Source organism: Poecilia formosa, unplaced genomic scaffold (assembly GCF_000485575.1).
Source record: "Poecilia formosa unplaced genomic scaffold, Poecilia_formosa-5.1.2 Scaffold395, whole genome shotgun sequence".
Classification (NCBI taxonomy): Eukaryota; Metazoa; Chordata; class Actinopteri; order Cyprinodontiformes; family Poeciliidae; genus Poecilia; species Poecilia formosa.
Window position 1 is genome coordinate 196447 of NW_006800334.1, and position 23113 is coordinate 219559.

Here is a 23113-nt window from a genome sequence, read left to right on the forward strand (position 1 = left end):
CTCAGAATGGAACTCAGCAGGGGCCCGGCTCTCTGGCCAGCGGTGCTGATTGGTGAAACGATGACCAACCAACACGGTGATGACAGACTTTAGATTCAACGTGGAGCTTCTGCCTGGTTCTCTGAGACACAGACAACTGGACCGTGTCATTGCTCAAGATTTATATGTATGAAATCATTTTCGCAGAAAAGGTAACCAAGCATACATTTAGAATGTCTTAGCTTTAGCTTGGTTTTTAGCTTAGATGTTGTAGCTTTATTGACTTCTGCCATCTGACATCAGAAAACCAGGCAGGAACATCCAACCAACCATGTGGTGATAAGTGCCACCCAAGTCCTTTACCTGATCTTCCAGGCGGCCCGGGAGGTCCTTGATTTCCTTTAGGGCCCTGGAATGGCAGTCCCGGAGGACCTGGAGGGCCACTGACACCTGGAGAACCTGGTGGACCTGGAAAGCCGGTGTCCCCTTTTGGGCCAGGAAATCCTGGGCCTCCAGTAGGACCAGGAAGGCCTGGGTTTCCTTTTTCACCTTCACAGGAAGTACCAGTGATTGTAGAGAACTGTGGCACAACATTTAAGGCTAAAATACAGTATGATGGGAAATAAGTTACCTGGCGACCCTGGAATCCCAGGAGGACCTGGAACACCAAAGCCAGGAATTCCTGGAGTAGACACAAACAATGAACTGAGCCAGGCAGAACATTTCCAAAAGATGTTCAGTGGGCATCCGCACCGTACGAACTGCCACCTACCTGGTTCTCCTTTGACACCGGCTGGTCCTGGGATCCCATCTCTTCCCGGCTGACCCTTCTCCCCAACCTGTCCTGGTGGTCCTGTTCGACCAGACTCTCCTGGTCTACCTGGAGCTCCTGTGAGACCAGGGGCACCAGGCACACCATCAAGACCCTTTGGACCGGGGAAACCAGGAGGACCTACCAAGAGACGACAAGTTAGTTTGTTCCACTACATTAGAGATTTACTGAGAGTACCAAAATAAAATTACTCACCTTGGAATCCTGCGAGGCCTACATCTCCTTTAACCCCCGGTAGCCCTGGTAAACCAGGAAGACCAGGTGTTCCCGGACCTCCTTTAGCTCCAGGACTTCCTGGGAATCCGGGCTGACCTGGATCTCCCTTTTGAGAGAATTGACTAGATCTGTCATCCCTGAACATGTCGTGAAACAAGGACTGAAAACACTTCTTTCTGTCACCTTTTGTCCCTGTGGTCCAGGTGGTCCAACACCACCAGAACCTGGGTCACCTTTTGGTCCTTGGAGACCAGGTATTCCTGGCTGACCTGGGGATCCTGGCCTACCTTGAAAACCTGGTGAGCCTTTTGACCCCATAGGTCCTGTTGAGTCATAGAGAAAAGATTAACATCGACATCGGTGAGTCGAATGTTCAAGTGCAGAAAACTTTTTATACTAAATTGCTAGGACTTAGTTTTATTCTTAACATAAAACTACAAAGTTTTAATATAGTCAGTGTGTCAAAAATGTTGTCATTAAATGGCATCAACAGTGTTTTTGAAAGTCATGGTGAAAAGACAGTTCACACAGACAGAGAACGCAAACTTATTGCGCAGAAATGCAAAAGAAAAAATCCTTCATGTTCCTTAGTGGCCTCCATACTCATTAAATACTGACAGTGTGAAATATGTATTATATTGAAACAGTTTCAGAACCATGCAAAACTGGGTCCTTTTTCAACATATCCTAATACAAAAATGTATAAATGAAAAGGGGTGTATGTCTTTTTCCCATTAATATCGATGTGTTTAACACCAATTTAAAAATATACAGACGGTACTAGCAAAGGTAGGCAAACATCTGACAATTAACAGCTCACCCACCTGGAATTCCCATATCGCCCATTCCGCCTTTTGGACCTGGAGATCCAGGACCACCAGGACTCCCTGGGATACCAGGTTCTCCCTTTAGCCCTGCACAAAATAAAGTCATTAAATTACAGCCAAAACCCATTAGAGCCAAAGAACCAACGTCTTTTTAGAGTTAGAACATCTATCCATCCTCCATCCATCCATTCATGACATAACCCCTTACCTGGCGGACCAGGAATGCCAGGGCGTCCATCTTGTCCAGGCAATCCAGGGTCACCAGGGAGACCTGCAATGCCTTTGGGTCCGGGAAAGCCTGGTGATCCTAAACACAAGGGGAATTTCTTATTAATGTATCTTTATGCTGAGAGTTACTGGAAATTTAGAGATAGCACCATAACTGAGGTGATGTTTGAATGTTTTCTATTGTACCTGGAGTTCCAGGATCTCCTTTAGCTCCTCTTATATCTACTGGCCCAATGGGTCCTGGGAGTCCCGGGGAACCTGGGTCTCCCTTTTCTCCTTTAGAACCAGGTCCACCTGGGATGCCGTTACTGCCTGGAAATCCTGGTTCACCTGTGGCACAGAAACATAGGAACCTAGAGATTGTGTGCTTCAAAGTACTTTGACCTTTACTTATTTATTAATAAATGTTTTAAATCTTAAACTGGGTCTGGTGAAATGTAGTTTGGACTTATTAAAATACTTAAAATATCCCTTTAATTTAAAAGCTGATGGGAAACTCAAAAGCAGATAGTAACTTTGGTGGCCAACAAAGCTAGTTTGTTTAAACTCAAAGATGGCTTGTGTGTAAATACCTTTAAGACCAGGTGCACCAGGTCCTCCCGGAGTGCCAGGTCCTCCAGATGGTCCTGGAGGTCCCATTGGACCCATGTCACCTTTTGGACCTGCAGCGCCCAAAGAGAGAGCAGATGACGTATGTAAGGAGAAATCATAAACTGAAAAGTCTATGATGTTAATAAAACTAGCAGCTTAGCTACCCATTCAGCGATTAAAATGCTAGATAGATTTTTGCGTCAATGCATTTAATGAACAGGAGAAAAAAAATTATTCAGCATTTGACCAACTGATTAGATCAAAAGATCAACAGATATTTGGAAAGGTCAACTAAGTGATGCCTCACAACATGCTATATACCAGACAGTAAAGAATACTCTGCCTTTATTCAAGGGTACAGATAACATTATTTTACCTGGAAATCCAGGTGCGCCGTCCCTTCCAGGTCCTCCAGGGGGTCCTGGGATTCCTATTGGTCCAGGGGGTCCAGGAAAACCAGGATTCCCTCTGTCACCTGGTAACCCTGGGATGTCTAAGCCTGGTGGACCTGGGTCTCCTTTCTCTCCACTTCCTCCTGGGTATCCTGTAAGGATGATCGTTTAAATCAGCATAGAGACATGTGAACCTCCTCCACCTCTGAATTGAAGTCAAGTCTTTTTAGGCCCGAGCAGCTAAGCGCTGCGAAGGCCTATTGAAATTGTGCTGTAATTAGCAATTCTTTCCTTGAGAAACCATTTTTAGCCTTGAGATACTGAAGTAAAACCACGGAGAAGGCAGTAAAGTTATTTATTTCGTAAATATTGCAAATGTCACATTTTTCGAAGCCCTATTCATGATCCAAATAACCTACTGAGGTGTATGGAGCTAAATTGGGGCCATAAAGTTTGGTCAAATGGGAAAAAAAAATTAAACTGAAAAAAGAAAAAGTTCAAAACTACTTTTCAGATTCAAGGGTTTTGTTTTCAGTTTTAGATTTTTTGTTTTAGTTTCAAGGCTTTGGTATGTGTATTTTCAGTTTAATTATTTTTCTTTTTAGTTTAAATTTAGTTTCTGTTTCAAACTTTTCGGGAATGAATATTTGTTTTTACAACTCCAAACTTTTTTCAAATTCAAAATAATCTTTCAGTTTCAAATCTCTTTTTTTTAAGTTTCAATTTTTTTTTTCTTTTGAACAAACTTTATGGTCTGTAGAGATGATATGCTGTGTGTCGAAGTTTAGTAAGTGAATCCTAAAGAAAAGTTCAACCTTGTATGAATTACTTCACGAAATTATTAAACATTCCCAGGATCCCTGGCAGGATCAGTCACCGCAAAGAGGCTGATTTTCCCTCATTATGAGCCAGACAAACATAAATTAAAGGAAAGGAAAGATGCAAGAGTCTGTTTGAAACCGTCAATGAAGAAAATATGTCACATTTCAAATTTCATTAGAATTTTAAAAAGACTTAAATAAATAAGCAATGCTTAGCCAGGTTGGGTCACAAGTAAAGCCTGGTGGCCCGCCAGGCTTATGATACACTGGGGTAACCCTGTGTATTATATTAGCCTGTGAGTACAATTTTGACAATTTGTGGATTACAGAAAATCAATTTTAAAAACATACTTGTGCACCAAATTTTTGTCATTAATATGTATTGAAATTGTATTTTGTATATTATCACCTTCCTAAAATTTTGGCCTTAGTCGTTTTTTTTGCAAAAAGTGAGATACCTTTTGGCAAAAATGGACTTAGGTCATTATTTTAGGAAGGTGACGACATAATCAATCAACACCAAAAAGAATTAACAGTCAACTGTTCAAATATGACAATATGACATTCATGCCAGTGAAGAATGTATATAAACTAAAGTTCAGGTCTAAACTGCTAACAAAAACTGTATTAGCATGGATTGTCTGGCAGCAACTGCGTATTGAAAGCAATTAACGCTTAAGAACTTCCTTTTTACTGTTAAAGTTGGCTGTACATTGAAAAAGGAGAGCGACAAAAGGTCATGCTGGTGCAAAAGCAGGTACTCTGACACGCTCTGGTGTTAGTTCTTGCTTGGTGTGCTCTTGCGGAAATCGCAGTAAGTGACGTTAAGAGTGGACGGGGATGAAAAGCGTATCTCTGTGATATGGCGTTTTGCCAACTGCATTCGCATGAGACTGTTTGGATTAGAAACAGGAAGAGAGATGACGCTCATGAAAGTTTCTTCAACATTTGGTGGAACAAAAATGTGGTAAAATGAGGTACAACGTAAAGACACTGAGACATTTTCCCAGACAAAGACAAAAGTCCCACAAAATTGTAGAGCAGCCATTTACAGACGTGGCATCTAACTCTCTACATAATAACATGCTCTGATCACCAACACATAGAGAGTAGCTACTTGTGCTTGTAAATCAACCCAACAAACCCAAGCTACAGTGTTTTGTAAGGTGCTCATGTGGAAACTGTTGACTTCATTAAAGTCAACAAATCCAACCACCAAACATTGGTTTCAAAAGAGTCAGTCATGCTAACAAATAAAGCTAACGAGTATTTAATCTCATAAAACACTCAGAAATGTTATACACAATTGAAAAATAACATTTTGTTCCAAGGCCTTTGACAGTAAGAAATCAACCTCAACCCAATCTTTTGTGACGTACCTATTGGTCCCATTGGCCCGGGGGGTCCAGGAGGGCCCGGAGGACCCTGTGCACCACTTGTTGAGCTTCCAGGGGGCCCACGAGGTCCAGGTTGGCCTGGTGAGCCGGGCTCCCCTAAACAAGGACAAATAAAGGGGGTAGCTGTCAGAAAAAGCTGTCGTAATTTTTAACAATCGTCTTAAGTTGCTGTATTGACAATAAAACAGACAAACTAATGTATTCATACAATATTAATACCTTTAAGTCCTGGTCCGCCATCAAACCCAGGTCGCCCTGGTCCACCTGGGTTGCCGGGGAAACCAGGATCTCCCTTTTGTCCAGGGAATCCTTTAGCTCCTGCTATTCCAGGTGGACCTGGAGGACCAGGAAGTCCAAAGCCTGCCTCACCCTTTTGGATGCACAGACAGGGAACAAATAAATGGTTAATTTCACTCAGTCAAGAGGGGAAGATATTAAATGTTCAGCAGACAGATTTATCCAAGACAGGAAAAATAATACTGGCCAAAATTAAAGATAATTTCAATGCCTGTCAATCATTTGAGAAATAATTAGCCTACCTTTGGTCCAGGAAACCCTGGTGGCCCGGGGAATCCATCTACTCCCGGTCTCCCTACTTTTCCAGGTGTTCCCGGCTGGCCCGGAATACCTGGGAATCCTAGCGAACAGAGGTGAAAATTGATAACATCGGTAACTAGGAACCAAAAGCAGATGTAAAGATTCACATGAGCACTTTTATGAGGCAAAAGCAGAATGGGTACATATCCATTTACCCTTAACTCCTGCAGGACCTGGAAGGCCGACACCCGGTTGTCCCGGTTCACCCTTTGGTCCAGGAAAACCTGGTGAACCAGGCTGTCCATCCGCACCTCGCGGACCTGATGAGAAGTAGCATTCTGTGCGTTATTGCTGTTGTTATGGTGAAGGTAAAGGCTTTACTTCACAGGTGAGGCATGCTACCTGGCGGACCGGGTGACCCTGGGTTGCCATCTATTCCTTTGGGTCCTGGTTGACCCTTCTCTGTGACTGTCGGACCTGGTTCACCTTTTACACCTACAAATTGAGGTAAACATTGATTTCCTAGAACATTTTCCTGATCTTAGCAGCACAGCTGTTTGAACAGCCAATAAAAGATAATCTATGTAAAGTGTCCAACTGATGTTGGTGCGCAGTTTCACACATTTGTGTCTATCAAGAGCTGCTTTTACGTCATTAAACGACAGCTCCACCTATTTGCCGAATGTAAAGTCAAGCTCAACATTTGTTATGGTTTAAAAACTTGTTGACCATTAAAACTGCACCAGAATAGCTTCTAATCCAATGCAGGGGCAGCTATATTTTTTTAGAAGGGGTGTTCAGTGATGTACTTAGTTAAAAAAATTAAAGTAAAACCAGTTCATATGAGAATCAATATATTTGCTTCTTGCCTGGATTTCCGGGATTGCCAGGTGCTCCTGAGTTGCCTTGAGCACCTTTCTCCCCTGGTGGACCCGGGACTCCATAGCCAGGGCCGCCTGGTGGACCTCTGTCTCCTGGGATGCCGGGCGGACCTGTGTCACCAGGGGGACCTCGTTCTCCTTTTAAGAGCAGAGACCCCTGCAGACCACAGGTACAAACATTTATGAAATGTCCGATGGAGGGTTGGATTTATGTAAAGGCAGCACAACATCCTGGAAAGTCACGCACAGGAGCTCCCTTGGGGCCAGGAGGCCCAGGTGCTCCGTCACGACCGGGTCGACCATCCAGGCCAGGCAGACCGGGTGGTCCAGGGAAACCACTGTCACCCTTCTCTCCTTTCACACCACCACCTCCGAAGGTATCTCCTGGCTCTCCTTTCTCTCCGGGGAAACCTGGAGCACCTACAGGACCAGGAACACCCTACAAAGGAAACAAAACTTCAAGGGATGGAGGGACGACAATGACATGTAATAGGAGGCAAAATAGGCAAGAGACTGACTCTTAAATTTGGGGAAAAAACAACAACAAAAACAACAACAAAAAAAAAAACCCTCACAGTTGTTTAGATTCAGCCTTGCTCAGATTTTAATGATCCAGTCTCTTTATTTTTTTTAATCAGTTTTAAACTTCTAATTATTCGACATTTCCAGATGCAGAAGCTCAAAACTCTTTTGCTCTTGCTTTCACCGTTGACTGCAAATTTTCAACAGCAACAATAATTACTGTAAGCAATAAAAATGAGCAAATGTTCTCTTAATGTTTGTCTGTAAAGTGGTGCAAAGGCTTTAAAAAAGTATTCCTCACAAATCTCCATTGAAATAAAGTTAGCAAGGAGAGGTTTTATTTAACAGGGGACAAAAACTATCCAAACCATTGTGGTCGCACCAATTGCCCCAAACCTAAAAAAGGTTCTGCCACCCTTGAAAGCAACTACTGCCCTTCACTTCAACTGTGAATGAATTTTAGCTCAGTCTCCTATGCAGAAGTGCTGTCCTTCACCCGCATTGGAGGACTCTGAGTAAGTACGACTGGCCTGTTTAAGTTTTCGTCTCAGCATCTCAATCAGATACTTTGAGTCCTTCATTGGCAAACTTGTCTGCCACTTGCCACGTCTTTGTTCTGCTGCATGTCGAAAAGATGGATGGACGTCGTCCTTGAAGATTTTGTGGTAAAGAGCAGAATTAAAGGTTTCATAAATTCCAACAAGTCAACCAGGTTCCCGAGGAAACGAAGTTGCTCCTTGGTATCACAATACGACCACCATGTTTGAGATATAAAAGCGTATTGCCGTCTTCCAAAGAGCTCCACTTTTGTTCCAGTTTCTCCAAAGTTCCTGAGAATCACGCAGAAATGTATCTGCGAACGTGAGGCAGGCCTTTGTGTCCTTTAGATCAGCAGTGGGGTTTTGACTTTGAAACTCTGCCATGGAAGCCGTTTTTTTCCCAGGTTCTGACTTATTGTTAAATTGTTAGCAGTGACAATCAGGGGGCCCTAAAAGATGTTGCTCTTGGTCCTTTTGCAGCCACCTGAATGAATCATTGATATGCTCTTGAAGTCATTTTTGGCAGACTGGACATTCCTAGCAAAGTTCACCACTGTTCCATGTTTTCTCCACTAGTAGATATTTGCTCTCCCTTTGGTTTGATTGAGCCCCAAACTCTTGATAGATGACTTGAGTTAATTTATTTATATTCTGTTCTTGAATAGGCTTGACTCAGACATGGTGGGTTTGTTTTTGAGCTTTTAGCATGCTTCATGAGGTCAAATATGTTCTATTTAACCCTTCAGTGGTTTTAAGAGGCAAGGTAATTTGGACAACATGAGCTTTTTATCTTTTGTCTGGTGGGGTCGCACTGGCCTTGTGTGTGGTTTCACAACTTTTTTTTTTTTGTGTGTGTGTGTGTGTGTGTGTAGTTTCAGGAACTGATGGGTTAATATTTCACCCTCCTGTCTTCATGCTGTCCAACCGTGACATCTGCCGCATTTCTCCTGAGTGTCGAGCTATGACCGTGGGAGGGTTTATAGTGATTTCTTGATCCTCCTAGTTTGGCAGTAATCTTTTGTTTTGTTGTTGTGTACATGAGGTTGGTTTGGATAGTTTTTTCCCTTAACCCTTTGACACATAAACCAAAAGTATAAAAGTCATGCTTGTCAAAAACTACTCACAGGGGGTCCACTAAGGCCTGTTATTCCTTGAAAACCTGGTTCTCCCTTTACACCTGGCGGGCCAGGAGGGCCTGATGAAAATTAGGAAAATAAATGGAAGCACAATAGATTTAAAAACACTTTATGCTTTAATGTCTGGTTCAGAGTATGCAACAAACAGTGCAACTAACTATGGCTTAGCTTTTCACTACAGCTAACTAGCCATAATCGTCATATTTCCTTCTGCACACAGCTCACACACCAGCAAACGTCTTTTGATGTGACAATAATCACATTTTTACTTTTTTAAGATGCCACGAATTGGCATAATTCATTGACTTTTGCTTCTTTCCTTCATGATTAATCAAACGTCTGCTCCAAATGCTTACTTGCAGCTAGTTATGTAGCAAAGTAAGTAAGCAAAATATAATGCCCAAAATATGTTTTAGCAGAGCAGATCTGAACATTTTAAGTAACCAAATCGGCGGTAGTGACACACGAGGATGTCATAGATAAACAAGTAAATGAAAAATAAGATCCACAGACGTTACCTGCGAAGCCTGGCGGACCTGGAGGCCCTGGGGGCCCCGGTATAAGATTGCCTCCGTCAATGCAGTTCACACAGGTTTCTCCCTTCTGACCTGAAACATCGTGATCGTCGTCAGTGTTTTCTGTGCACAGCTGTACATTTCTTATGAACCACACGTAAATTGTCTAACCCTTTTTCATTACACATTTGATTTTACTTTGGTCATTTTTATAATTTATTTCAAACGGTCATTAGATTTTTATTTTTTTTACTTTGGTGGGGTATTTTTACAGTCATGAAAAAATCTGAATACCTTCATGTTTTGAATCCTTTAATATGGATTCTTAATAGAAAGCTAATATGCAAAATCAACTTTTTTTTAGCTTTAAGTCATGATCTCATTCCCTCATCAGAAACATACCTGTAGTGTTGCATTGATTCTTTCAGGCATGTTTGAGAAATCCTTGAATCTCACATGGCAACCACTGAGCTGTGCAAAATGCTTGCTCATGCAATGCACAGCCTATTTATGCAAAACGCCTTCTTGGAGCTTCAGTCCCTAGTTGAGCTCCCGCCCCACAAAGTACTCCTTTCCTGCACCTCCCCAAACTGCTCCCACAGACTAGTGGCAGCAGCAATTAGCAAACACCTGCTGACCTTATTCTACAAACTACCTCTCAGTCCAACGTTCCTGAGAATAGTTGTAAACGGCATCAAAGAGAAGCACTGTTGCTGAAAGGGGAGAGTTGGAAATGGTAGGAACTTCTTAAAGAGACAGAGTCCAATTTCAGCTATGTTGCAATGTGAATTTTTTTTAAGTTGCTGTTTATCTATCTATCTATATATATATATATATATATATATATATATATATANAAAAGTAAATAATTAATCCAATGATTAATGATAGAGGTTTTGTGAATTATACAGAAATCACAACAAAGAAGAATGACGTAAAGTCCTTGGTGAGTTAGTCACATGGTGAATGCTTGTGGCGAGTGATTCAGTGAACTTGATTTAATTTGACAGACCATGTGATCTGGTGACGTATTTTCGGTGACCCACTCTACTCAGAAGAGACATTTACAATCTATCATCACTGTCACTGTTTTTCTAAATGTGCTTACTTGTTAAACGTGGACTACCCTACCATCAGTGTGCATGAAGAACGAGAGAAAGGAGTTATTAGGAAGAAAATAAAAAGCAAAAAACGATTCAGAGTTTTCAGTTGATTTTGTTTCCATCACAGTGCATCAGGGTGATATTAAACACAAGTGTTGCTGCAGGAGACGTGCAAGAAAAGTCCGGATGCCGTTCATCTGACCTGCGGGCCCTTCGAAGCCGGACGCAAAAGTTGCCGCGTGGAGAGGCGGGGTGGGGAGGGACCACGCCATGGTGGGCGGGGCCAAACCGCAGGAAACATGGGGTAAGATCTCATAGCATCACATTTTTATACTGACATTTGATTTCCTTCTGACCTCACACAGTGACGGAGTTTGGTGGAAATGATATCGCAGCTTTACGTATATATGTCTGTAGGGTAATGAATTTTATATGAACTGAAAAACGTCAATGACATTGTTGTTGGTAGCAAACTTAAACTGCTGACGTATGAGCAAAGGAAGAGATCAAAATCTCATTTCCCTCTTTGCTAGTTTGTAGACACATCAAAAATGGAATATAAGACATTACAAATTCTTAAGTTTGAATTGTCACATGAAGAAGCCGCTTAATTCTGTGGGCATTTTAAATGTGAAGTGACTTTTTACACGATTTATATTCAGTGGAGTTTCCACTCTGTCCAGCACTGTGTGAGGTCTGGTGTTGAACAAGTCTCCATGCAGGTGGCTTGATTGGTGGGACAAAATCCCAGTCAGGACAGTGAAGCCAGTCACAAACTCAAAAACAGTCTTGCTCAGATTCAGGGTTTATTGATCGAGGTGCACCGACTCCAAGTAGAGATTTCTGATCTGCTAAATTTAACTACTCTTTTAATGTAATACATGAATTTTATATGCATCTAAATTTAAGTGGTGCCTGTGAAAATAGCAATTTTTAAAATGGAAAAAAAAAAACATTTCTGAAAAACAGTATCAGGTTTCTGTCTCCTTTTGTCACTGAAATTTAAAACTAGGTTTTTAAAATTAACTGCCAAAATCTTCAGCTTCATTGAATAGAAAAGGGCCTAGGTAGGCCTTCTGGATGCTTATCAGATAATTTACATTCATGTTTGCTACATTTACAGCATGAATATTATAACCATCAAATTACTAAACATGTTCATTTGTCTAGTGGCAATATGAATAAAAAACACTTGTACTATGTGCTACTGAATTATCTTGAGTAGCCATTAAATAATTTTCTGAACTTTTACATGTTGATGTTTTTGAAGTTTGGTTCGGTGGACTGTTTTCAGTAAACTGTCATTTCACAGCGAAAGTTATTTGAAAAGTGAAACAATTTGGCAAAAAGCTAACAGCTGGTAACCTTGGTTTTGGTCAATTTTGAAATTTCAACAAACTCTTCCTGAAAATATTTCTGTCTGTCAAACACAACACTGGTAATGGATATTAACTGTACAAACTTATGCTGAGTTTGCTGCTGTTGTCTTAGTCGCCAACAATTATTAATGAAAGTTACAATGCAGCTACCAAATGTGACCTTTATGTTTGCTGATAGTGAGTAACCCTCTGTTTTCTTTGGATCAAAGATAGTTTGTTCCTCTGCTTTTTTCCCCCAGGTCTTCTACTTGTTTGGATATCATCCTGATTAGCTTAGCCGATTAGCTGATTGATCCAGTGTTGTTTTGCATAGCAACATTGGCATTAGTAGGCTAAGAGAAAGGCTAAATAATGCTAATATGGCATTGCATTAACATTTATATAAACATTTCCATTTTGAGTTGTTTTAAATATCTAAACTTTGCTACTCCAGTGCCAGCTCAGCTAAATGTTAGCCTTTCATGACTCTTAAGGATTTATTTGATCTCCACTGAAACAACATTTCAGTGGAGATCACATTTATTAATACATGCTGTAAATGAAGCAATTACTTCACAGGACATGACTTCAAAATATTCCAAAAATACTTTGGTGGTGTTTGGAGCACATCTCAGTTATTAGCATCTTAGCGGTGAGCCACAGCTCTATTGACAACCAGTCACAGATATTACAACAGTCTGGCTAGCTGATGTTGTTTGATCTGTCAGACCTGCTGTCAGTGACAGAAATTGTCATCTGCTGAACAAATGGTGCGTTCTCATTTATAATTGTGATATGCTAAATGTGACACAATAACTCAAAAAAAAAAAAAAGCCTGTTTGATCTAAAATCAAACAGCGTTATGAGAATGTTTTGAGTTTGTCTGTGGCTTAAGTGATTAAATCCAATTGACAAATGGCCTACAGGAACCACACACACTCAGGCTGTGAAAAGACAAACACACACAAAGTCACTCGTAGCTCAGGACTGTGGAGAGATGAGGAGCTCACACCAGGCCTCAAGATGGGATCAAAGAGAGCAGGGAACATGGGTGAGGAAACGTGTGGGTGGATGAGCTGGGTGAAGAGGAAACACGAGATGGCGACTCGGCCACTACATTGTGAACGTTGTGTTTCGGCACGAAGAGAAATCCCGGTGAAGAGTGTGGCGGGGTGTAAGAGGAGGGAAGAATCCCAACATGCTCTGGTGTCAAGTTGAAAACCTGGTGCTCAGAATGGAACTCAGCAGGGGCCCGGCTCTCTGGCCAGCGGTGCTGATTGGTGAAACGATGACCAACCAACACGGTGATGACAGACTTTAGATTCAACGTGGAGCTTCTGCCTGGTTCTCTGAGACACAGACAACTGGACCGTGTCATTGCTCAAGATTTATATGTATGAAATCATTTTCGCAGAAAAGGTAACCAAGCATACATTTAGAATGTCTTAGCTTTAGCTTAGTTTTTAGCTTAGATGTTGTAGCTTCATTGACTTCTGCCATCTAACATCAGAAAACCAGGCAGGAACATCCAACCGACCATGTGGTGATAAGTGCCACCCAAGTCCTTTACCTGATCTTCCAGGCGGCCCGGGAGGTCCTTGATTTCCTTTAGGGCCCTGGAATGGCAGTCCCGGAGGACCTGGAGGGCCACTGACACCTGGAGAACCTGGTGGACCTGGAAAGCCGGTGTCCCCTTTTGGGCCAGGAAATCCTGGGCCTCCAGTAGGACCAGGAAGGCCTGGGTTTCCTTTTTCACCTTCACAGGAAGTACCAGTGATTGTAGAGAACTGTGGCACAACATTTAAGGCTAAAATACAGTATGATGGGAAATAAGTTACCTGGCGACCCTGCAATCCCAGGAGGACCTGGAACACCAAAGCCAGGAATTCCTGGAGTAGACACAAACAATGAACTGAGCCAGGCAGAACATTTCCAAAAGATGTTCAGTGGGCATCCGCACCGTACGAACTGCCACCTACCTGGTTCTCCTTTGACACCGGCTGGTCCTGGGATCCCATCTCTTCCCGGCTGACCCTTCTCCCCAACCTGTCCTGGTGGTCCTGTTCGACCAGACTCTCCTGGTCTACCTGGAGCTCCTGTGAGACCAGGGGCACCAGGCACACCATCAAGACCCTTTGGACCGGGGAAACCAGGAGGACCTACCAAGAGACGACAAGTTAGTTTGTTCCACTACATTAGAGATTTACTGAGAGTACCAAAATAAAATTACTCACCTTGGAATCCTGCGAGGCCTACATCTCCTTTAACCCCCGGTAGCCCTGGTAAACCAGGAAGACCAGGTGTTCCCGGACCTCCTTTAGCTCCAGGACTTCCTGGGAATCCGGGCTGACCTGGATCTCCCTTTTGAGAGAATTGACTAGATCTGTCATCCCTGAACATGTCGTGAAACAAGGACTGAAAACACTTCTTTCTGTCACCTTTTGTCCCTGTGGTCCAGGTGGTCCAACACCACCAGAACCTGGGTCACCTTTTGGTCCTTGGAGACCAGGTATTCCTGGCTGACCTGGGGATCCTGGCCTACCTTGAAAACCTGGTGAGCCTTTTGACCCCATAGGTCCTGTTGAGTCATAGAGAAAAGATTAACATCGACATCGGTGAGTCGAATGTTCAAGTGCAGAAAACTTTTTATACTAAATTGCTAGGACTTAGTTTTATTCTTAACATAAAACTACAAAGTTTTAATATAGTCAGTGTGTCAAAAATGTTGTCATTAAATGGCATCAACAGTGTTTTTGAAAGTCATGGTGAAAAGACAGTTCACACAGACAGAGAACGCAAACTTATTGCGCAGAAATGCAAAAGAAAAAATCCTCCATGTCCCTTAGTGGCCTCCATACTCATTAAATGCTGATAGTGTGAAATATGTATTATATTAAAACAATTTCAGAACCATGCAAAACTGGGTCCTTTTTCAACATATCCTAATACAAAAATGTATAAATGAAAAGGGGTGTATGTCTTTTTCCCATTAATATCGATGTGTTTAACACCAATTTAAAAATATACAGACGGTACTAGCAAAGGTAGGCAAACATCTGACAATTAACAGCTCACCCACCTGGAATTCCCATATCGCCCATTCCGCCTTTTGGACCTGGAGATCCAGGACCACCAGGACTCCCTGGGATACCAGGTTCTCCCTTTAGCCCTGCACAAAATAAAGTCATTAAATTACAGCCAAAACCCATTAGAGCCAAAGAACCAACGTCTTTTTAGAGTTAGAACATCTATCCATCCTCCATCCATCCATTCATGACATAACCCCTTACCTGGCGGACCAGGAATGCCAGGGCGTCCATCTTGTCCAGGCAATCCAGGGTCACCAGGGAGACCTGCAATGCCTTTGGGTCCGGGAAAGCCTGGTGATCCTAAACACAAGGGGAATTTCTTATTAATGTATCTTTATGCTGAGAGTTACTGGAAATTTAGAGATAGCACCATAACTGAGGTGATGTTTGAATGTTTTCTATTGTACCTGGAGTTCCAGGATCTCCTTTAGCTCCTCTTATATCTACTGGCCCAATGGGTCCTGGGAGTCCCGGGGAACCTGGGTCTCCCTTTTCTCCTTTAGAACCAGGTCCACCTGGGATGCCGTTACTGCCTGGAAATCCTGGTTCACCTGTGGCACAGAAACATAGGAACCTAGAGATTGTGTGCTTCAAAGTACTTTGACCTTTACTTATTTATTAATAAATGTTTTAAATCTTAAACTGGGTCTGGTGAAATGTAGTTTGGACTTATTAAAATACTTAAAATATCCCTTTAATTTAAAAGCTGATGGGAAACTCAAAAGCAGATAGTAACTTTGGTGGCCAACAAAGCTAGTTTGTTTAAACTCAAAGATGGCTTGTGTGTAAATACCTTTAAGACCAGGTGCACCAGGTCCTCCCGGAGTGCCAGGTCCTCCAGATGGTCCTGGAGGTCCCATTGGACCCATGTCACCTTTTGGACCTGCAGCGCCCAAAGAGAGAGCAGATGACGTATGTAAGGAGAAATCATAAACTGAAAAGTCTATGATGTTAATAAAACTAGCAGCTTAGCTACCCATTCAGCGATTAAAATGCTAGATAGATTTTTGCGTCAATGCATTTAATGAACAGGAGAAAAAAAATTATTCAGCATTTGACCAACTGATTAGATCAAAAGATCAACAGATATTTGGAAAGGTCAACTAAGTGATGCCTCACAACATGCTATATACCAGACAGTAAAGAATACTCTGCCTTTATTCAAGGGTACAGATAACATTATTTTACCTGGAAATCCAGGTGCGCCGTCCCTTCCAGGTCCTCCAGGGGGTCCTGGGATTCCTATTGGTCCAGGGGGTCCAGGAAAACCAGGATTCCCTCTGTCACCTGGTAACCCTGGGATGTCTAAGCCTGGTGGACCTGGGTCTCCTTTCTCTCCACTTCCTCCTGGGTATCCTGTAAGGATGATCGTTTAAATCAGCATAGAGACATGTGAACCTCCTCCACCTCTGAATTGAAGTCAAGTCTTTTTAGGCCCGAGCAGCTAAGCGCTGCGAAGGCCTATTGAAATTGTGCTGTAATTAGCAATTCTTTCCTTGAGAAACCATTTTTAGCCTTGAGATACTGAAGTAAAACCACGGAGAAGGCAGTAAAGTTATTTATTTCGTAAATATTGCAAATGTCACATTTTTCGAAGCCCTATTCATGATCCAAATAACCTACTGAGGTGTATGGAGCTAAATTGGGGCCATAAAGTTTGGTCAAATGGGAAAAAAAAATTAAACTGAAAAAAGAAAAAGTTCAAAACTACTTTTCAGATTCAAGGGTTTTGTTTTCAGTTTTAGATTTTTTGTTTTAGTTTCAAGGCTTTGGTATGTGTATTTTCAGTTTAATTATTTTTCTTTTTAGTTTAAATTTAGTTTCTGTTTCAAACTTTTCGGGAATGAATATTTGTTTTTACAACTCCAAACTTTTTTCAAATTCAAAATAATCTTTCAGTTTCAAATCTCTTTTTTTTAAGTTTCAATTTTTTTTTTCTTTTGAACAAACTTTATGGTCTGTAGAGATGATATGCTGTGTGTCGAAGTTTAGTAAGTGAATCCTAAAGAAAAGTTCAACCTTGTATGAATTACTTCACGAAATTATTAAACATTCCCAGGATCCCTGGCAGGATCAGTCACCGCAAAGAGGCTGATTTTCCCTCATTATGAGCCAGACAAACATAAATTAAAGGAAAGGAAAGATGCAAGAGTCTGTTTGAAACCGTCAATGAAGAAAATATGTCACATTTCAAATTTCATTAGAATTTTAAAAAGACTTAAATAAATAAGCAATGCTTAGCCAGGTTGGGTCACAAGTAAAGCCTGGTGGCCCGCCAGGCTTATGATACACTGGGGTAACCCTGTGTATTATATTAGCCTGTGAGTACAATTTTGACAATTTGTGGATTACAGAAAATCAATTTTAAAAACATACTTGTGCACCAAATTTTTGTCATTAATATGTATTGAAATTGTATTTTGTATATTATCACCTTCCTAAAATTTTGGCCTTAGTCGTTTTTTTTGCAAAAAGTGAGATACCTTTTGGCAAAAAAGGACATAGGTCATTATTTTAGGAAGGTGACGACATAATCAATCAACACCAAAAAGAATTAACAGTCAACTGTTCAAATATGACAATATGACATTCATGCCAGTGAAGAATGTATATAAACTAAAGTTCAGGTCTAAACTGCTAACAAAAACTGTATTAGCATGGATTGTCTGGCAGCAACTGCGTATTGAAAGCAATTAACGCTTAAGAACTTCCTTTTTACTGTTAAAGTTGGCTGTACATTGAAAAAGGAGAGCGACAAAAGGTCATGCTGGTGCAAAAGCAGGTACTCTGACACGCTCTGGTGTTAGTTCTTGCTTGGTGTGCTCTTGCGGAAATCGCAGTAAGTGACGTTAAGAGTGGACGGGGATGAAAAGCGTATCTCTGTGATATGGCGTTTTGCCAACTGCATTCGCATGAGACTGTTTGGATTAGAAACAGGAAGAGAGATGACGCTCATGAAAGTTTCTTCAACATTTGGTGGAACAAAAATGTGGTAAAATGAGGTACAACGTAAAGACACTGAGACATTTTCCCAGACAAAGACAAAAGTCCCACAAAATTGTAGAGCAGCCATTTACAGACGTGGCATCTAACTCTCTACATAATAACATGCTCTGATCACCAACACATAGAGAGTAGCTACTTGTGCTTGTAAATCAACCCAACAAACCCAAGCTACAGTGTTTTGTAAGGTGCTCATGTGGAAACTGTTGACTTCATTAAAGTCAACAAATCCAACCACCAAACATTGGTTTCAAAAGAGTCAGTCATGCTAACAAATAAAGCTAACGAGTATTTAATCTCATAAAACACTCAGAAATGTTATACACAATTGAAAAATAACATTTTGTTCCAAGGCCTTTGACAGTAAGAAATCAACCTCAACCCAATCTTTTGTGACGTACCTATTGGTCCCATTGGCCCGGGGGGTCCAGGAGGGCCCGGAGGACCCTGTGCACCACTTGTTGAGCTTCCAGGGGGCCCACGAGGTCCAGGTTGGCCTGGTGAGCCGGGCTCCCCTAAACAAGGACAAATAAAGGGGGTAGCTGTCAGAAAAAGCTGTCGTAATTTTTAACAATCGTCTTAAGTTGCTGTATTGACAATAAAACAGACAAACTAATGTATTCATACAATATTAATACCTTTAAGTCCTGGTCCGCCATCAAACCCAGGTCGCCCTGGTCCACCTGGGTTGCCGGGGAAACCAGGATCTCCCTTTTGTCCAGGGAATCCTTTAGCTCCTGCTATTCCAGGTGGACCTGGAGGACCAGGAAGTCCAAAGCCTGCCTCACCCTTTTGGATGCACAGACAGGGAACAAATAAATGGTTAATTTCACTCAGTCAAGAGGGGAAGATATTAAATGTTCAGCAGACAGATTTATCCAAGACAGGAAAAATAATACTGGCCAAAATTAAAGATAATTTCAATGCCTGTCAATCATTTGAGAAATAATTAGCCTACCTTTGGTCCAGGAAACCCTGGTGGCCCGGGGAATCCATCTACTCCCGGTCTCCCTACTTTTCCAGGTGTTCCCGGCTGGCCCGGAATACCTGGGAATCCTAGCGAACAGAGGTGAAAATTGATAACATCGGTAACTAGGAACCAAAAGCAGATGTAAAGATTCACATGAGCACTTTTATGAGGCAAAAGCAGAATGGGTACATATCCATTTACCCTTAACTCCTGCAGGACCTGGAAGGCCGACACCCGGTTGTCCCGGTTCACCCTTTGGTCCAGGAAAACCTGGTGAACCAGGCTGTCCATCCGCACCTCGCGGACCTGATGAGAAGTAGCATTCTGTGCGTTATTGCTGTTGTTATGGTGAAGGTAAAGGCTTTACTTCACAGGTGAGGCATGCTACCTGGCGGACCGGGTGACCCTGGGTTGCCATCTATTCCTTTGGGTCCTGGTTGACCCTTCTCTGTGACTGTCGGACCTGGTTCACCTTTTACACCTACAAATTGAGGTAAACATTGATTTCCTAGAACATTTTCCTGATCTTAGCAGCACAGCTGTTTGAACAGCCAATAAAAGATAATCTATGTAAAGTGTCCAACTGATGTTGGTGCGCAGTTTCACACATTTGTGTCTATCAAGAGCTGCTTTTACGTCATTAAACGACAGCTCCACCTATTTGCCGAATGTAAAGTCAAGCTCAACATTTGTTATGGTTTAAAAACTTGTTGACCATTAAAACTGCACCAGAATAGCTTCTAATCCAATGCAGGGGCAGCTATATTTTTTTAGAAGGGGTGTTCAGTGATGTACTTAGTTAAAAAAATTTAAGTAAAACCAGTTCATATGAGAATCAATATATTTGCTTCTTGCCTGGATTTCCGGGATTGCCAGGTGCTCCTGAGTTGCCTTGAGCACCTTTCTCCCCTGGTGGACCCGGGACTCCATAGCCAGGGCCGCCTGGTGGACCTCTGTCTCCTGGGATGCCGGGCGGACCTGTGTCACCAGGGGGACCTCGTTCTCCTTTTAAGAGCAGAGACCCCTGCAGACCACAGGTACAAACATTTATGAAATGTCCGATGGAGGGTTGGATTTATGTAAAGGCAGCACAACATCCTGGAAAGTCACGCACAGGAGCTCCCTTGGGGCCAGGAGGCCCAGGTGCTCCGTCACGACCGGGTCGACCATCCAGGCCAGGCAGACCGGGTGGTCCAGGGAAACCACTGTCACCCTTCTCTCCTTTCACACCACCACCTCCGAAGGTATCTCCTGGCTCTCCTTTCTCTCCGGGGAAACCTGGAGCACCTACAGGACCAGGAACACCCTACAAAGGAAACAAAACTTCAAGGGATGGAGGGACGACAATGACATGTAATAGGAGGCAAAATAGGCAAGAGACTGACTCTTAAATTTGGGGAAAAAACAACAACAAAAACAACAACAAAAAAAAAAACCCTCACAGTTGTTTAGATTCAGCCTTGCTCAGATTTTAATGATCCAGTCTCTTTATTTTTTTTAATCAGTTTTAAACTTCTAATTATTCGACATTTCCAGATGCAGAAGCTCAAAACTCTTTTGCTCTTGCTTTCACCGTTGACTGCAAATTTTCAACAGCAACAATAATTACTGTAAGCAATAAAAATGAGCAAATGTTCTCTTAATGTTTGTCTGTAAAGTGGTGCAAAGGCTTTAAAAAAGTATTCCTCACAAATCTCCATTGAAATAAAGTTAGCAAGGAGAGGTTTTATTTAACAGGGGACAAAAACTATCCAAACCATTGTGGTCGCACCAATTGCCCCAAACCTAAAAAAGGTTCTGCCACCCTTGAAAGCAACTACTGCCCTTCACTTCGACTGTGAATGAATTTTAGCTCAGTCTCCTATGCAGAAGTGCTGTCCTTCACCCACATTGGAGGACTCTGAGTAAGTACGACTGGCCTGTTTAAGTTTTCGTCACAGCATCTCAATCAGATACTTTGAGTCCTTCATTGGCAAACTTGTCTGCCACTTGCCACGTCTTTGTTCTGCTGCATGTCGAAAAGATGGATGGACGTCGTCCTTGAAGATTTTGTGGTAAAGAGCAGAATTAAAGGTTTCATAAATTCCAACAAGTCAACCAGGTTCCCGAGGAAACGAAGTTGCTCCTTGGTATCACAATACGACCACCATGTTTGAGATATAAAAGCGTATTGCCGTCTTCCAAAGAGCTCCACTTTTGTTCCAGTTTCTCCAAAGTTCCTGAGAATCACGCAGAAATGTATCTGCGAACGTGAGGCAGGCCTTTGTGTCCTTTAGATCAGCAGTGGGGTTTTGACTTTGAAACTCTGCCATGGAAGCCGTTTTTTTCCCAGGTTCTGACTTATTGTTAAATTGTTAGCAGTGACAATCAGGGGGCCCTAAAAGATGTTGCTCTTGGTCCTTTTGCAGCCACCTGAATGAATCATTGATATGCTCTTGAAGTCATTTTTGGCAGACTGGACATTCCTAGCAAAGTTCACCACTGTTCCATGTTTTCTCCACTAGTAGATATTTGCTCTCCCTTTGGTTTGATTGAGCCCCAAACTCTTGATAGATGACTTGAGTTAATTTATTTATATTCTGTTCTTGAATAGGCTTGACTCAGACATGGTGGGTTTGTTTTTGAGCTTTTAGCATGCTTCATGAGGTCAAATATGTTCTATTTAACCCTTCAGTGGTTTTAAGAGGCAAGGTAATTTGGACAACATGAGCTTTTTATCTTTTGTCTGGTGGGGTCGCACTGGCCTTGTGTGTGGTTTCACAACTTTTTTTTTTTTGTGTGTGTGTGTGTGTGTGTGTAGTTTCAGGAACTGATGGGTTAATATTTCACCCTCCTGTCTTCATGCTGTCCAACCGTGACATCTGCCGCATTTCTCCTGAGTGTCGAGCTATGACCGCGGGAGGGTTTAGTGATTTCTTGATCCTCCTAGTTTGGCAGTAATCTTTTGTTTTGTTGTTGTGTACATGAGGTTGGTTTGGATAGTTTTTTCCCTTAACCCTTTGACACATAAACCAAAAGTATAAAAGTCATGCTTGTCAAAAACTACTCACAGGGGGTCCACTAAGGCCTGTTATTCCTTGAAAACCTGGTTCTCCCTTTACACCTGGCGGGCCAGGAGGGCCTGATAAAAATTAGAAAAATAAATGGAAGCACAATAGATTTAAAAACACTTTATGCTTTAATGTCTGGTTCAGAGTATGCAACAAACAGTGCAACTAACTATGGCTTAGCTTTTCACTACAGCTAACTAGCCATAATCGTCATATTTCCTTCTGCACACAGCTCACACACCAGCAAACGTCTTTTGATGTGACAATAATCACATTTTTACTTTTTTAAGATGCCACGAATTGGCATAATTCATTGACTTTTGCTTCTTTCCTTCATGATTAATCAAACGTCTGCTCCAAATGCTTACTTGCAGCTAGTTATGTAGCAAAGTAAGTAAGCAAAATATAATGCCCAAAATATGTTTTAGCAGAGCAGATCTGAACATTTTAAGTAACCAAATCGGCGGTAGTGACACACGAGGATGTCATAGATAAACAAGTAAATGAAAAATAAGATCCACAGACGTTACCTGCGAAGCCTGGCGGACCTGGAGGCCCTGGGGGCCCCGGTATAAGATTGCCTCCGTCAATGCAGTTCACACAGGTTTCTCCCTTCTGACCTGAAACATCGTGATCGTCGTCAGTGTTTTCTGTGCACAGCTGTACATTTCTTATGAACCACACGTAAATTGTCTAACCCTTTTTCATTACACATTTGATTTTACTTTGGTCATTTTTATAATTTATTTCAAACGGTCATTAGATTTTTATTTTTTTTACTTTGGTGGGGTATTTTTACAGTCATGAAAAAATCTGAATACCTTCATGTTTTGAATCCTTTAATATGGATTCTTAATAGAAAGCTAATATGCAAAATCAACTTTTTTTTAGCTTTAAGTCATGATCTCATTCCCTCATCAGAAACATACCTGTAGTGTTGCATTGATTCTTTCAGGCATGTTTGAGAAATCCTTGAATCTCACATGGCAACCACTGAGCTGTGCAAAATGCTTGCTCATGCAATGCACAGCCTATTTATGCAAAACGCCTTCTTGGAGCTTCAGTCCCTAGTTGAGCTCCCGCCCCACAAAGTACTCCTTTCCTGCACCTCCCCAAACTGCTCCCAC

General features: G+C 42.0%; 1 protein-coding gene across 1 annotated transcript in view; it reads right to left on the reverse strand.

Annotated features, from left to right (window-relative positions):
• LOC103154695 (collagen alpha-5(IV) chain-like) overlaps positions 1–23113 on the reverse strand; it is a 69772-nt gene that overhangs the window by 8695 nt on the left and 37964 nt on the right. The window contains exons 21-57 of the mRNA XM_016662920.1: positions 22517–22606; positions 21987–22057; positions 20051–20242; positions 19792–19960; positions 19325–19417; positions 19138–19242; positions 18925–19022; positions 18605–18755; positions 18368–18481; positions 16152–16319; positions 15757–15846; positions 15371–15514; positions 15165–15263; positions 14954–15043; positions 14313–14452; positions 14109–14235; positions 13854–14033; positions 13713–13763; positions 13514–13630; positions 8940–8957; positions 6949–7112; positions 6690–6858; positions 6223–6315; positions 6036–6140; positions 5823–5920; positions 5503–5653; positions 5266–5379; positions 3050–3217; positions 2655–2744; positions 2269–2412; positions 2063–2161; positions 1852–1941; positions 1211–1350; positions 1007–1133; positions 752–931; positions 611–661; positions 343–528 (exon numbers count right to left, since the gene is read on the reverse strand). Coding sequence (XP_016518406.1) covers positions 343–528; positions 611–661; positions 752–931; positions 1007–1133; positions 1211–1350; positions 1852–1941; positions 2063–2161; positions 2269–2412; positions 2655–2744; positions 3050–3217; positions 5266–5379; positions 5503–5653; positions 5823–5920; positions 6036–6140; positions 6223–6315; positions 6690–6858; positions 6949–7112; positions 8940–8957; positions 13514–13630; positions 13713–13763; positions 13854–14033; positions 14109–14235; positions 14313–14452; positions 14954–15043; positions 15165–15263; positions 15371–15514; positions 15757–15846; positions 16152–16319; positions 18368–18481; positions 18605–18755; positions 18925–19022; positions 19138–19242; positions 19325–19417; positions 19792–19960; positions 20051–20242; positions 21987–22057; positions 22517–22606 — 4476 coding nt within the window. The remainder of the gene's footprint in view (positions 1–342; positions 529–610; positions 662–751; positions 932–1006; positions 1134–1210; positions 1351–1851; positions 1942–2062; positions 2162–2268; positions 2413–2654; positions 2745–3049; positions 3218–5265; positions 5380–5502; positions 5654–5822; positions 5921–6035; positions 6141–6222; positions 6316–6689; positions 6859–6948; positions 7113–8939; positions 8958–13513; positions 13631–13712; positions 13764–13853; positions 14034–14108; positions 14236–14312; positions 14453–14953; positions 15044–15164; positions 15264–15370; positions 15515–15756; positions 15847–16151; positions 16320–18367; positions 18482–18604; positions 18756–18924; positions 19023–19137; positions 19243–19324; positions 19418–19791; positions 19961–20050; positions 20243–21986; positions 22058–22516; positions 22607–23113) is intronic.